Genomic DNA, 16,371 nt, shown 5'->3' on the forward strand with positions numbered 1-16,371 from the left:
GGTAACACTGCAGAGAACAGTGTACAATGGGCATGAAATATTTGATTTCAAAGTATTACAGAATCAAATTATAGCCCCTCTACAGCCGGTGGTCCCATGTCGGTTAATAAACAGCCTGGCAATAACTGAAAACAGCTGCTGCTTTCAGGGGGTCCATTTTGTTCCCAGGCTAGCTAGCTCTCCTATAATGGAAGAGAAGAGGAGAGACTGACATCACACACAATGCTATACTCTGAATCAATAATTCTTACCTTATAAAACACTGTCTCAAATTGTGGCCTTTACGCATAAAACATGCATGACACATTGGCCTGTTGATACCGAATGTGATGCCAAGTCACAATGTCAAATGGTTTTACAACTTTGACATGACAAGTGGATCAGATGGGGGAAACTGATTTGTCAGTCATATGAAATCTAAAGTGCTTGATGCAGTGCATCTCAACCAAAACCTTTTTTGCTCCATTACAGAGAGAGAAGGTGTGGAGGTCTATTGAACATTTGTTGGATAAAATGGTAGCAACAAATAAGATACACATAGATTCAATATTGTGGTAAAGGTAATATTCATTACAGTGTTTGATAGATAATGGTTTATTTGACTACTTACAAAAACATTCAAAATTCAGAATTTAAGTATATTTAGAAAAACAACATTTGCTGATTAACAACTTTATGTAAAATGTAGTATCATGCATATTTATCATTTTAGATATTTGAGTGAAAATCACATAAACAGTTTCAAATTTACAACAATAATTTAGAAAGTACAATGTTCACCATGGTAACATTAAAAGCATCCACCATTTTAAGACACATCAGGGATTTTGTAAAATACAAAGTCACATGTACATGTTGGTCTATGATACAGTATATTGTCTTATCCCTGAAAAGATACACAGGCATAATGATACCATCATATACAACTTGAAAATAATATCATAATACACAGCTGACAAAGCCTGACGGCATCCCTATCTACACATACTTTCTAAAATACTTGAACGGACTGACATACAATGTATATCTTTTTTAAAAATAATATATAAATATATCAAGCAAGTACAAGCAAGTTCCAACCTGGGTCCAAATGCTATTTAAGGGATTTCAATTACTTTCACATACATTTCAAAGTAAACATTTATTGTTTTTTCAAATAGAAGTAGTTGTTTCAGTCCCATTATTTAAAAATACTGAAATACACCGAAAATATGTGCAAAAATATAAACGCAACATGCAACAATTTTAAAGATTTGACTGAGTTACAGTTCATATCATGAAATCAGGAAATTGAAATAAATAAATTAGGCCATAATCTACGGATTTCACATGACTGGGAATACAAATATGCATCTGTTGGTCACAGTTACCTTAAAAAAAAGGTAGGGGCATGGATCAGATAACCACGATTTGCCTCATGCAGTGTGACACATCTCCTTCGCATAGACTTGATCAGGCTGTTGATTGTGGCCTGTGGATTGTTGTCCCACTCCTCTTCAAATCAAATCAGTCACATACACGTGTTAAGCAGATGCCATTGCGGGTGTAGCGAAATGCTTGTGTTTCAATGGCTGTGCGAAGTTTCTTGATATTGGAGTGAACTGGAACACGCTGTCGTACAAGTTGATCCAGAACATCCCAAACATGCTCAATGGGTGACATGACTGGTGAGTATGCATGCCATGGAAGAACTGGGACACGATATGGGGCTGTGCATTATCATGCTGAAACATGAGTTGATGGCGGCGGATGAATGGCATGACAATGGGCCTCATGATCTCGTCACGGTATCTCTTTGCATTCAAATTTCCATCAATAAAATGTAGTTGTGTTAGTTGTCTGTAGCTTATGCCTGCCCATACCATAACCTCACCGCCACCATGGGGCACTTTTTTCGTCAGCAAACTGCTCGCCCACACAACACCATACATGTGGTCTGCGGTTCTCAGGCCGGTTGGACCTACTGCCAAATTCTCTAAAACGACGTTGGAGGCGGCTTATGGTAGAGAAATTAATATTAAATGATCTGGCAACAGCTTTGGTGGACATTCCTGCAGGCAGCATGCCAATTGCACACTCCCTCAAAACCTGAGACATCTGTGGCATTGTGGTGTTTGACAAAATTGCAAATGTTAGCGTGGCCTTTTATTTTCCCCAGCACAAGGTGCACCTTTGTACTGATCATGCTGTTTAGCTTCTTGATATGCCACACCTGTCAGGTGGATGGATCATCTTGGCAAAGGGGAAATGCTCACTAACAGGGATGTAAACACATTTTTGCACAACATTTTTGAGAAATAAGTTTTTTGTGCACATGGAACATTTCTGGGATCACCACTTTACGTGTTGCGTTTATATTTTTGTTCAGTGTACTGTAAGTATTTAAAATACAAATACTTAAAAGAGATTCTCCAGTACTTTTCAATACTTTTTAGCCAGTACTTCTGAAAGTAGCGCTCACGAGCCAAAACTGTTTTTCCCGAAAATTGCGTACTGTCACATATGTGCAAATATGTGCACCACATCATTGCTGTTTCCCTCTGCTCTGCTGTGGGTGAATCACGTGCATCTTGATAGCTGTCACTCGTATGGTGAGGGGTTGAAGCTCATTGGCTGAAACTTGAAATGCTAGGGGGCTGGCCCACACGGGGGAAAATGTAGGGAACAAGGCGCAGCACAGCTTCCAGAAAATAGCCCCTTTCCAACTAAGGATTTTGTGGCTAATTGACGTAAAACAGTACTTCTGCTCATAGATTACGGATGATGGATTTATGAACTACACATTTGCAAATCCAGCCCAAAGTGAGAGGTTTAAAAAAGACTTAGTAGTCAAAGTCACCATGTCTTTTTTCACCAAAGTCACCATGTCTTTAATTAAGCATGTATTTGAACCCAGGTCTGCCACAACCCAATGGTTAGGACTTTATCTCCGTAAACTTGCAAGCACTGTAATATATCCGTTTTAAATATCAATAAATATTTCAGTTACTTGACGTTGATAAAGCAGCATTATCATGTTGATGGAACCTTTTGCAGGTGTGCAAGTTCTGCCAAGCACTGTTAAAAATGACTAACAGTATTCAATACAATATCTGATAATAACTAAATGTAATCATATATACAGTATATATATTTTTTATATATTTTTTAAATCACTTTCAGTTTGGATATTTTGCAGGGCTACATTAAAGGCAATTCACATACACATACAATACATAACAATTTAGCACAGATCATATAACATATAAAAGCAGCTATACACAGCTTTAAAGCTGCAGTCTGTGATTGGTAGGCTACATCCATTTTCTGACTTTTAAATTTGTGATATATAGCCATTGACTCTTGAAGCAAACAATAATGTAATTGTAAACAAACAATGTACAACTTCAAAACATGGCCAATTTATAATTTTCAGTATGTTCAGTATACCAGTCTAAAAGGATAGCCTACTGTGTACATAACAGCTGATGTTGGTTCATTTCAGTGTTCAGACCAAAGTTCAACATTTTAATAATGCAACCTGACAGAAAGCCTTACGCTGAGCGCTATTCTACATTCAGATATTTGTCAGCCTTGCCAGAAAGAGGCGACAGCAACATAGATGCTCATGCCACGTTGCATTTCAGCATCTTGGCGCATTACGTGTCAGAGCTTTGTGTCAGAGCACCGTGGTTACCTGGGTGACTTCCGAGATCATGTCGTCGTTGGGCTGGCAGCATGAGTCTAACGACAACATCTCCATACCTAGTCATACCTCTTGATTGGACCTCTCCACCGTGTTGGCGCTGGAGTGGTGCTCGTGTTGGTGGTGGTGGCGGGTACGAGAAGAATTCTGCAGCTCCAGCATCGAAGGACTCAAGGGGATGCAGAACTCGCGGAAGCAGCGTTTGAAGTTCTCGTCCAGGAAGGCGTAGAGGACAGGATTCAGGCAGCTGTTGGTGTAGCCCAGAGCGATGCAGAAGTGCCAGGTGACGGACTGCAGCAGGGAGTTGGGGATATTGATAAGGGCTTTGATGATGACGTAGATGTGGATGGGCGTCCAGCAGATGATGAAGACGGCCACCACCACCAGGACCATACGGGTGATGCGGCGCAGGTTGCGGTCCTTCTCCTTGGAGCCGGACAACATGCGCACACTCTTCAGGCGCAAGATCATTAGCCCGTAGCACACGGTGATGATGAGGACGGGGATGATGAAGGCAAAGATGAAGACGCAGATCTTCAGAAGATTCTCCCAGTACCAGGATGGGTGGGGGAAGATCAAAGTGCAGTCGATGATTCCTGAAAATGTGAAGACACAGTTGAACGAATGTAGCATATGAGGAAATCAACGCCTCACAGCAGTATTTTTCACAGGTAGATAAAACTACAGTATATAGGCCACAAAGCATTGCTCGAAATTATAAACATAAAAGTCAGTTATGTTTTCGTTTGTTAAACAAGCTTGTGCTGACAGCTTGTATTCCTCAGGCTGACATCAGATACATCATGAGACTGCAAATAACACGATCTATTCTCATCTAACCAATAACAAGAGCTAAGAAGATTTTGACAGGCACTTTGAAAACCTAATTCAGGAATCAAGCATCACCAATGTTGGTGACAAGTTTCTATTCCACTACTACTACTACAATTATGCACAAACTTTCTGAAGATTATGCCTGGTGGTAGCTGCTAGTCTATGGCCATATATACCATCTTTAAAGCATAATATTGATGACTAAATTTGGAGGCCTACATTAAGGCCAATTAGGGATGAACGCTTGCAAAACAATTTAATGAGTTTGTGTCACATGTAAACCTAAATAAAGGATCTGAAAGTGTTCTTATTGATAATAAAAACATGTTTCATAGCTAACGTGGCACTCGATTTCTCTCTATGACAGACCCAGACCATGTGTAGAACAGCAAAGTGCTTAAATTCCGTTGGCTTTCCGTTCACTTCACAGAAATAACTATCAAACATAATTGTTACTCTCGCTGCTGTGGTATGCTCACGAACATTACGGATAGGATATCTATAACTGAGGATAAAAGAAAAACAGCAGGGGGAAACGTACTGTCGTACTTGCCGTTATCGGTTACAGTAGTTAAGGCGGTGAACATGACAGGCAGACCGATGGCAGAGGACAGGATCCAGTTGCACACGTTGACAATCTTCGCGTTACGGGGCGTGCGGAAGTCTAAGGCCTTGACGGGGTGGCACACTGCAATGTAACGGTCAATACTCATGGTGGTCAAGGTGAAGATACTGGTGAACATGTTGTAGTAGTCGATGGATATCACTATCTTGCACAGCACGTCTCCAAACGGCCAGGTCCCCATCAGGAAGTTGACACTTTGGAAGGGCAGCGTACTGGTGGCTAGTGCATCAGCCAAGGCCAGGTTGAAGATATAGATATTTGTGGCGGTCTTCATTTTAGTGTATCTGGAAAGACAACATACAAAAATAAAAATTAAGAGACCAAATTAGGGTGTGCTTATCAGAAAAAAATAATCTGGACAGCAACTCGTCTATCGGAAAACTCAGACTCAGAAATATCTTTGGTTCACTCTGCCGTTCATGGCAACCGCTGTGCCTCAGTTACTCAGTCAAGTCATGCCTACCAGAACAGGATTACAAAATATTGCAATAGATTCATAAGGAATTGATATTACAAACATACAGATGAATGGTGTATTGACACACAAACAACTGTCAATTAACTATAATCCAATTTCTCTTTACGGAGAGTTACTTACTAGGATGATACTATTGCATTGCATGTCATGGGAGATTCTAAAAATGTACACAAGTAGCTAGACAGATTCTGAGACTCTATATGTGCAACACCAGGGTTGTGGGTTCGATTCCCACGGGGTACCAGTGCGAAAAACAGTATGAAAATGTATGCACTCAATACTGTTAAATTGCTCTGGATTAGAGCATCTGCTAAATGACTCAAATCTAATACAACAGTTGCACATGTCTGTTAAAGTACTCTAATAAATGTTAAATAAACAGATTATCATGGAAACGTCATTTAGCGCTCTGTTGAAACATTCTTTCCCTGAGAGAAAAGCCACATGATAGTTCCACATGTGAAATCAGTTGTGATCTGACAAATTCACATGTTGCCATTAAGTTACTGGCAAATACACAATAACCTCTTCACAGCGCACCTCATTACTGACACATTATCTTACAAAGTTTGCAGAACAGTCAACGTTAAAGGAGACGCTCTACTTTTATCGGCATAACCGTCAAACACTTCCACAAATACACACATATTTGACCAAGTCCCCATCTATGTTAATGAGCCCCACCAGTACATTGCCCCCACCTATATTTCAAACCGGAGTGATGATCGTGCCTTATATTCAAAATATTGGGTAGAAAAATTTCCCATTATACCTACAAGGTACCAATCTGTATCATGGAGTTCATATGTGTACCTGTGAAGTGTAACTTTGACGTTTTTGTACCCCAGGTAACAACACTGTAGTGGACCCTAACCAAACCCATATTTTTTTCAGTGTGTTAATATACAGTATGTTCCAAGCAATTAGTATGAGCCTAGTGCCACTGAAGAAACATTGATGCACTCTCAACCAAGAAATGGCAAGTTCAAATTCTATACTTTACGTCAGAACTCTTCAACCCTGTTCCTGGAGAGCTACCCTCCTGTAGGTTTTCACTCCGTTGGAGCGTGTATCGATGCTGATAGGAAAGGGAGTTCTGCTCTCGGATCAGATTTCTCCATTCAAATCTTACCTTAACATTATAATTATTTCACAACACTGACGACGGATCAACTCCTATAGAGATGTTACCACCTACTGCTGAAAATATCAATTCATCTTATTTTACTGCTTACCTGAAAAAAATGCACTAAATCGCCGATTTGGCACACCATTGCGCACAATGCAATTTAAATAAGAATAAATCATGAAATATATTGACACAAATTACAGTAGCCTACAAGTAGCAAAATAGAACTCAATTTAACATTAAATGCCTATAGCCTACTGTATTTATATTTGCAGTCATCTCGTTTTTTTTATACGATGATTGTTTGTATCAATTGTGCAAAGACATTACACCTTTGTATGTGTAGTCAACTTTATTCAGAAGTTTTCGGCAGTCACAGAGAGACAGATAAACCATATTTAGTGGAGATCTTCTGAGCGTTTTCAAGTGCAACGTTAGCAAAGATGGTTTTGGGAAACAGCTCCGAGATTTAATGATACTCCTACGCAGGTTCTAACGATGAACTTAGCCTTAAGATGCTTTTGGGAAACCGGGCCAAGATTCCGTTTATCAACCTTCCAGAGTAAAATATTCTAAATGACATTTGATAATTAGGCTTTCCAAATTTCACCAAACAGTCAAACAGATCAAGAGATATAAACATGTGCCTGCTATAGGCCACCGTGTGATCGATATTAGTTTTCTTGCATATGATGAATCTTGACAGTGTTTATAACATGTGTTACAATACCGTTATCCTTGACTGATTTATATCCATTTATATACCAGACCATGCCCACGGATTGTTTATTGATCCATAGCGGCCATGTTGTTTAAGATACTAGTCTGGGAAAAAATTGTGTTGAGACCTTTGTCCATAGATGCCACATATCATGTTTTGTGCAAATTGGTAATTCGGTGCCAGAAGAGTAGCACTTTAAGTGTTTAAAAAAAAAAGCATCATGGCCAGCCTATGGGTCCCTGAGGCAAATGTGTTCCTTATGAGGAGAAGGACCTATGTACCAGATTTCATGACTTTAAGTCAAATGGGATAAGGAGCATGACCTTTCAAAGTAAGCATTTTCAATCTCTTGTTATAGCGCCACCATTTGGCCAATCAGTGTAATTTGATAAATGCCAGATCTCTAATGCAAGACGCATCATTTACCCACATTTAGTCAAAATCGATCCAGTTCTGTTTGAAATATCGCATTTGACAAACGCACGAATGCACTAACGTACTAGAGGCTTTCATGGGTCCAAAAAGTTGGATCCGTTCCCGAAATGGACATGGGGCTTTACCATCCGGACCAGATATGCATCAATATTTTTTTTAAATATAGAGACCCGTCCCAAATGGACCCGAGGTCAACTAGACCAGTTCCGTCTAGATCTGGCCGGATCCAGACATGAGCCGAGTGAGGGAAGCAGCAAAAACGTCATTTTGTAAGCTACTTTATTACCCAGAGCTGATACAGCGTGAGGGAGAGGAGAGTGAGGTGATGCTCTAGTAGGGGACGTGCTGTGTGACTAGGCTACTGTGAGTGTGAGCGAGTGACACAGGAACAGGGAGGAGGAGGGAGGGAGAGATGAGAGACGGCAACCAAGGAAGCTGACTTCCACTATAGTAGACTAATAGCTGCCATACTGTAGCTAGGTTACTTATCAATCAATATGATTACTTAGTACCTGTCTTGACTGCATCAACCTGGGCAAAGGTAAGATAGCTAAGATAGCTAAGATAGCTAGCTAAGGGCCTCCCGAGTGGCGCAGTGGTCTATGGCTGTGCCACTAGAGATCCTGGTTTGAGTCCAAGCTCTGTCGCAGTCGGGCCGCGACTGGGAGACCCATGGAGCGGCGCACAATTGACCCAGCATTGTCCGGGTTAGGGAAGGGTTTGGCTGGCAGGGATGTTCTTGTCCCATTGCGCACTAGCAACTCCTGTGGCAGGCCGGACGCAATGCACGCTGAAACGGTCGCCAGGTTACGGTGTTTCCTCTAACACATTGGTGTGGCTGGCTTCCGGGTTAAGCGGCATTGTGGCAAGAAGCAGTGTGGCTTTGCTGGTTTGTGTTTAGGAGGACGCATGGCTCTCGACCTTCGCCTCTCCCGAGTCCGTACGGAAGTTACAGCGATGGGACAAGACTGTAACTACCAATTCGACACTATGAAATTAGGGAGAAAAAAAGTTAAAAAAAAAAAAAGATAGCTAGCTAGCTAACTAGGCTAATTGAGGCTGTAACACTAATTCGCCCTACACAGTTACAAACTACAACTAAATTCAGAATATAAAGTAGCAGCCTACCTATTGGCTCTTGGTCATTGTAGATTATTCTCCTTTAACTTTTAATTACATCATTTTCATTTCATCTGAGTAGATATCTCCTAACTTTGCCCCAAACGGAGGCTCTATGACTGTAGCCTATTGCTGTTTTGAGGACTTATGATTGACCAACCACAAAAATAAGCTACACGCACCACTCTCGTGAAAAGCAAAGAACGGCAGCATAAATTATACCATTTCTCTCCCTCTTGCTCTCTCTCTCTCTACTGCAGAAGTCGCGTTTGGATCTGCATTGGTCTTTCCGGACAAGTCAGTTAAAATTACACTTAAAAGGTCATTTACACTTGAGCTGACATCAGCAGGGTTTACAGTGAATGCAATCTCCGAGAACGTCAGGGAAATTGCCTTGTCGATCCTGCATTGCACGTGGATTGAATCCTGGCTGAAGATTGAGATAGCTGGGGCATGTATGCCAAAATAAATCAAACTATTTTACTTTAAAAGATAACTCCTTTTTTGTCAGCTATGTTTGCAGTTTGAGCATGGAGTCATGCATTGTACATAAGCCATGGATGTAAACACGGAACTGGATGCCTTGACCTTTAAGCATAACATTGTCTGCTAATGCACAGTCCGTGTCTGATGGATGTTTTGTATTGCACATTCTGGAACATAAAATTGCTGTCTATAACAAGACCATAAAACACAGCTGGGGTTAATTGTTGATCATGTCTGTCTTCTGTGTGAAGCTTGAGTCTCCCAGACAAAAAAATGATGATTACCTAACAGTTCCAGTGAGATAAACTGAAAAGATGGCTCCCAATATAAGGGGAAATAATATAGGGCAGCAGCTAGTATTCCTGGGGTATAAACATATTGAGGCACTTACATCACACAAAAAAACAAACAGTACACCATATAACTTTATTACGCCACTACATATCTACAATATAAAATATATAATACCACCATACAACAATATTACAATGTGAAAGGGAAAGGAGGATACCTAGTCAGTTGCACTCAAACAAAATGTGTCTCCTGCATTTAACCCAAACCCTCTGAATCAGAGTTGCAGGGGGCTGCCTTAAATCGACGTCCACGTTATCAGCGCCCGCGGAGCAGTTGTTATTGGGGCAAGAACGGCAGATTTTTCCACCTTGTGTAGAGTCCATGTGCTAGCGTGTGTGTGTGTGTGTGTGTGTGTGTCTGTGTGTGTCTTGTCACAGTCATCTTTGTTCCATAAGGTGTAGTTTTATCTGTTTTTAAATCAGATTTTACTGCATGCATGAGTTACTTGATGTGGAATAGAGTTCCATGTAATCATGGCTCTGTGTAGTGCTGTTTGTTTATCAGAGTCTGTTCTGGAATTGGGGACTGTGAAGAGACCCCTTGTGGCATGTCTTGTGGGGTATGCATGGGTGTCTGAGCTGTGTTCTAGTCATTTGAATAGACAGCCCAGTGCTTTCAACACTACAAAGACAAGTAGTGATTCAGCCAATCTATCCTCTACATTGAGCCAGAAGAGAGTACATGCATGCTATTGATGTTAGCTCTCCATATATATTTAAGGGCCAGTTGTGCTGCTCTGTTCTGGGACAACTGTAATTAGCCTATATCCCTCTTTGTGGCACTTGACCATATGCCTGGGCAGTCGTCCAGGTGTGACAAAACTCGGGCCCGTAGGAGTTTTTTTGGTGATATCAATGTCAAGAAAGAATAGTAGAGCTTTATTATCCAATCTCAGCTACTGTTGTATCAATATGTTTTGACCATAACATCCAGAGTTACTCCAAGCAGTTTAGTCTCTTCAACTTGCTCAATTTCCACATTATTCATTACAAGATTTAGTTGAGGATTTAGGGTTTAAAATTGAATCAAATTTTATTGGTCGCATACACATGCTCAGCAGGTTTCCTCCAAATACAATGCTTTTAGTTTTTTAAATATACTGAGCAAAAATATAAAACGCACACATGACTGGGAATACAGATATGCATTTGTTGTTCACAGATACCTTTAAAAAATGGGCCTCTGGATCTCGTCACAGTATTTCTATGCATTAAAATTGCCATTGATAAAATGCAATTGTGTTTGTTGTCCGTAGCTTATGCCTGCCTATATCATAACACCACCGACACCATGGGGCACTCTGTTCACAGCGAAGACATCAGCAAACTGCTCCCCCACTTGACACCATACACGTGGTCTGCAGTTGTAAGGTCGGTTGGACGTACTGCCAAATTCTCCAAAACGATGTTGGAGAAGGCTTATGGAAGAGAAATTAATATTAAATTCTCTGGCCACAGCTCTGGTGGACATTCCTGCAGTGGGCATGCCAATTGCACGCTCCTTGAGACATCTGTGGTATTGTGTTGTGTGACAAAAACGCACATTTTAGAGTAGCCTTTTATTATCCCCAGCACAACATGCAAGCTGTTTAATCAGCTTCTCAGATGGATGGATCATCTTGGCAAAGGATAAATGCTCACTAACAGGGATGTAATCAAATGTGTGCTAAACATTTTAGAGAAATAAGCTTTTTGTGAGTATGGAACATTTCTGGGATCTTTTATTTCAGCTCATGAAACATAACATGTTGCATTTATATTTTTGTTCAGTGTATTTAGTATCTTATTACTTGCCACCAATTCTAAAGCTGTCTGCAGCTCTTTGATAAGTGTTGCAGTGATTTCACTTGCTGTGGTAGTTCATGTGTATAATGTTGAGTCATCAGTGTCCATAGACACACAGGCTTTACTCAGTGCCAGTGGCAGGTCATTAGTGATTGAAAAAAGTAAGGGGCCTAGATAACTACACTGGGGAATACCCGTCTCTACCTGGATTATGTTGGAGATGCTTCCATTAAAGAACACCCTCTGTGTTCTGTTAGACAGGTAACTCAATCCATGATATAGCAGGGGATGTAAAGCCAAAACACATACATTTTTCCAGCAGCAGATTATGATTGATAATGTCAAAAGCTGCACTGAACTCTAACAGCTCCAACAAGCATCTTATTATCAATGTAGTACAGCCAATAAAATAAAATCTAATTGTATTTGTCATATGCACTGAATACAACAGGTATTACCGTGAAGTGCTTACTTACAAGCCCTTAACAAACAATACAGTTCAAGAAATTGTCACGTTCTGACCTTAGTTCTTTTGTTATGTCTTTGTTTTAGGTTGGTCAGGGCGTGAGTTGGGGTGGGTTGTCTATGTTCGTTTTTCTATGTTGTGTTTTGCGTTTGGCCTGGTATGGATCTCAATCAGAGACAGGTGTCGTTAGTTGTCTCTGATTGAGAATCATACTTAGGTAGCCTTTTCCCACCTGTGTTTGGTGGGTGATTGTTTTCTGTCTTTGTGTATGTCACCAGACAGGACTGTTTCGTTTCGTGTCATTCTCTTTGTTATTTTTGTTTTAGTGTTCTGTGTTTAATAAATTCATCATGAATACATACCACGCTGCACATTGGTCCTCCGATCCTTCATACTCCTCAGACGAGGACGACGAACGTTACAGAAATAGAGTTAAGAAAATATTTACCAGATCATTTTTTTTGGGGGGGGGTCAATGTAAATAGTACGGGTGGCCACTTGATTAATTAATTGTTAGCTTGGGGGTAGAAGCTGTTAAGGAGCCTTTTGGTCCGAGACTTGACGCTCCGGTACCGCTTGCCGTGCGGTAGCAGAGAGAACAGTCTATGACTTGGGTGACTGGAGTCTTTGACATTTTTTTGGGCCTTCCTCTGACACCGCCTAGTAGATAGGTCCTGGATGTCAGGGAGCTTTGCCACAGTGATGTACTGGGCCATACGCACTACCCTCAGTAGCGCCTTACGGTCAGATGCCGAGCAGTTGCCATACCAGGCGGTGATGCAACCGGTAAGGATGATCTCGATGGTGCAGCTTTAGATGTTTTTGAGGATCTGGGGACCCATGTAAAATATTTTCAGTCTCCTGAGGGGGGAAAGGCATTGTCGTGGCCTCTTAATGTCTTGATGTGTTTGGACCATAATAGTTCATTGGTGATATGGACACCAAGGAACTTGAATCTCTCAACCCCCTCCATTTCAGCCCTGTCAAAGTTAATGGGGGCCTGTCCAGCCCTCCTTTTCCTATAGTCCACAATCAGCTCCTTTGTCTTGCTCACATTGAGGGAGAGGTTGATGTCCTGGCACCACACTGCCAGGTCTCTGACCTCCTCCCTATAGGCTGTCTCATCGTTGTCGATGATCAGGCCTACCACTGTCGTCAGCAAACTTAATGATGTTGTTGGAGTCGTGCTTGGCCATGCTGTCGTGGGTGAACAGGGATTACAGGGGCCCCATGGTAAATGGTAATGATTACAGGGGCCTTACCACCTGGGGGTGGCCCGTCAGGAAATCCAGGATCCAATTTGCAGAGGGAGGTGTTTATTATAGTCAGATTTGCCAAATGAAGGGCAAGGGAGAACTTTGTATGCATCTTTGTGTGTGGAGTAAAGGTGGTCTAGAGTTATTTTACCTCTGGTTGCACATGTGACATGCTGGTAGAAATGAGGTCAAACGGTTTTAAGTTTACCTGCATTAAAGTCCCCGGCTACTAGGTGCAGCGCATCTGAATGAGCATTTTCTTGTTTGCTTATGGCCTTATACAGCTGGTTGAGTGCGGTCTTAGTGCCAGCATCAGTTTGTGGTGGTAAATAGACGGCAACAAATAATATAGATGAGAACTTTCTTGGTAGATAGTGTGGTCTACAACTTATGAGGTATTCTGCCTTAGGCGAGCTATATCTCGGGACTTCTTTACCAGACGTGCTACCTGTTCCAGACCTGCTGTTTTCAACTCTCTACAGACAGCAGGAGTGGTAGAGATACTCTCAATGATCGGCAAAGAAAAGCTAACTGACATTTACTCCTACGGTGCTGACCTTTACGCTCAAATCCTCTGGTGCAGCACAGAGAGATAGGATGGAAGTGGCAAGCCATCTAAAATGGATTCTTTTCCCCTCTGGAAAACATTTCTTGTGCTGTGATTTGGGTTTAGTGATTACGGGTGAGTCAGGTCCTTAGAACTGAATAGCCATCACACATTGACTGTATGTATCATTTTGTTTGTGTTTTTAAAATTTTTTATTTACCCTTTTTTCTCAAGCACCAGCCAATCTAGGGACGTTTGCCCGAAGCAGTCAACACGGACAGCGTTTATGCCCTACAAGCAAACATCGAAAAGACAAAGACATCACAAATGGACATGCTACCAATTAGCACAGTCGAAAAGGAAGGTTTCAAGAGGCGTATCAATTTAATTGACCACAGGTCCCTGGCCGCAAACATGGAACAATTTTCCTTCAAGTATAATTTTATGTGTAGCTCACATAATTAAAGAAAATGTCAACTTTATTTAACTAGGCAAGTCAGTTAAGAACAACTTCTTATTTACAAATTGGGAAACAGTGGGTTAACTGCATTGTTCAGGGGTAGATTTTTACCTTGTTAGCTCGGGGATTCGATCTAGCAACCTTTCAGTTACTGGCCCAACGCTCTAACCACGGTTTGTTCAGGCATTCTTGAGTTGGAAGCAGATATGCACCCTTTAAACATTATTATTATTTACATTTTATTTTAAATTTTACCCCTTTTTCTGCCCAATTTCGTGGTATCCAATTGTTTTAGTAGCTACTATCTTGTCTCATCGCTACAACTCCCGTACGGGAGATGAAGGTTGAAAGTCATGCGTCCTCCGATACACAACCCAACCAAGCCGCACTGCTTCTTAACACAGCGCGCATTCAACCTGGAAGCCAGCCGCACCAATGTGTCGTAGGAAACCTCGTGCACCTGGCAACCTTGGTTAGCGCGCACTGCGCCCGGTACGCCACAGGAGTCACTGGTGCGTGATGAGACAAGGACATCCCTACCGGCCAAGCCCTCCCTAACCCGGACGACGCTAGGCCAATTGTGCGTCGCCCCACGGACCTCCCAGTCGCGGCCGGTTACGACAGAGCCTGGGCGCGAGCCCAGAGTCTCTGATGACACAGCTGGCGCTGCAGTACAGCGCCCTTAACCACTGCACCACCCGGAAGACCCGTATGCATCATTTTTTAGAGGAAAAATCCATTTGACGCCACCACAACAACCTTTTCCCATTAAATTTGACCATAGTGAGTCTTGCACGTCACTTGGGCCTTATAATTTGGATAGGACAAGAAGTCTTCCACCATTTGTGACTGACAGGCTCGATTCGATCTTATGCAGCAAAATTTTAAATTGTGTTTTTTACATTGAGTTTATCCAGAGGTAGAAAATTATCTATGATTCACTACAGTTGAGGAATAATAGGAAAGTAATTCTGCTTTGAAAGTTGATAAACTTGTGTTAAGGGAATTTTTATCAATGATGACTAATTATGTATACATTTCAATCAGGACTGACTAATCAGAATACTATTATGTTACTGTATATGTACTAATCAGAATGCTATTATGTTACTGTATATGTATGAATTTTATTTTTAATCCTAGTACTGAATATAATGTGTGTAAATATAATCAAGAATTAGAACAATGACTGAATGTACCATGGTAGAAATGAATTAACTTATAGCCAGACTGGCTAGAAGGCTTATCTACACCAGCTGTCCTAAGCTCAGTCATATATCATCTTAATAGGGAGAGACGATGTGAGAACCATACAGCCTTTGTACTAGAGCGGAGATGACACGGGCTGGTACTGAAACTAATGACGTCATTTTAAGTTTATAACCTGTGGTAAAATGTGTAAGGAGCAGTACTCTCGTGAATAAAAGCTGCTGGGTGACTTTAAGACTGGGCTCTGTCCATTTTATACAAATAAGGGTCATACAAATCCTTATGAATTGACAGGAGTGTTTGATTTTAATTGGGTATTAAAACAGAGGAATTTAATTCCTGCAACAACTTGAAACCTCACTTTTGAGAAAATGGGCCATGAATGTTCTGGTACCTTTTGGAGAGCTCTCATTCTCTACACCCATTCAGCATCGTTCACACCCTTCTAAGCTTTAACCCCACCCATCTCTTTAAGGATTCGCAAGTGAGGCTATGTACTAAACAACCAAAGATTTCAAGATTAAAGGCTGGTTTATACAACGGGTGTGTTTGTAAATTTATTCTGGAGTGCCAGAGTGTGCTCTGGGCGTTCATAGACTCAAGCATTGTCAGATTAGCCGTTCCTAAATTCAGAGAGTTTCGCTCTCAGAGCGCAAACTGGGAAAGGGAAAGGGGGATACCTAGTTAGTCCAACTGAGTGTATTCAACTGAAATGTGTCTTCCGCATTGGACACTCTGGCTCCGTCTACATATTTGCAATCAAATGCCAGAATATTCTCCATC

General features: G+C 41.4%; 1 protein-coding gene across 1 annotated transcript in view; it reads right to left on the reverse strand.

The window, feature by feature from the left end:
• Window positions 1–2,316: 2,316 nt before the first annotated feature.
• The window catches only part of oprm1 (opioid receptor, mu 1), a 28,385-nt gene continuing 14,330 nt past the window's right edge, over window positions 2,317–16,371 (reverse strand). The window contains exons 2-3 of the mRNA XM_024388154.2: window positions 5,061–5,428; window positions 2,317–4,281 (exon numbers count right to left, since the gene is read on the reverse strand). Coding sequence (XP_024243922.1) covers window positions 3,749–4,281; window positions 5,061–5,428 — 901 coding nt within the window. The 3' untranslated portion in view covers window positions 2,317–3,748. The remainder of the gene's footprint in view (window positions 4,282–5,060; window positions 5,429–16,371) is intronic.

This window comes from Oncorhynchus tshawytscha, linkage group LG25 (assembly GCF_018296145.1).
Source record: "Oncorhynchus tshawytscha isolate Ot180627B linkage group LG25, Otsh_v2.0, whole genome shotgun sequence".
NCBI lineage: Eukaryota > Metazoa > Chordata > Actinopteri > Salmoniformes > Salmonidae > Oncorhynchus > Oncorhynchus tshawytscha.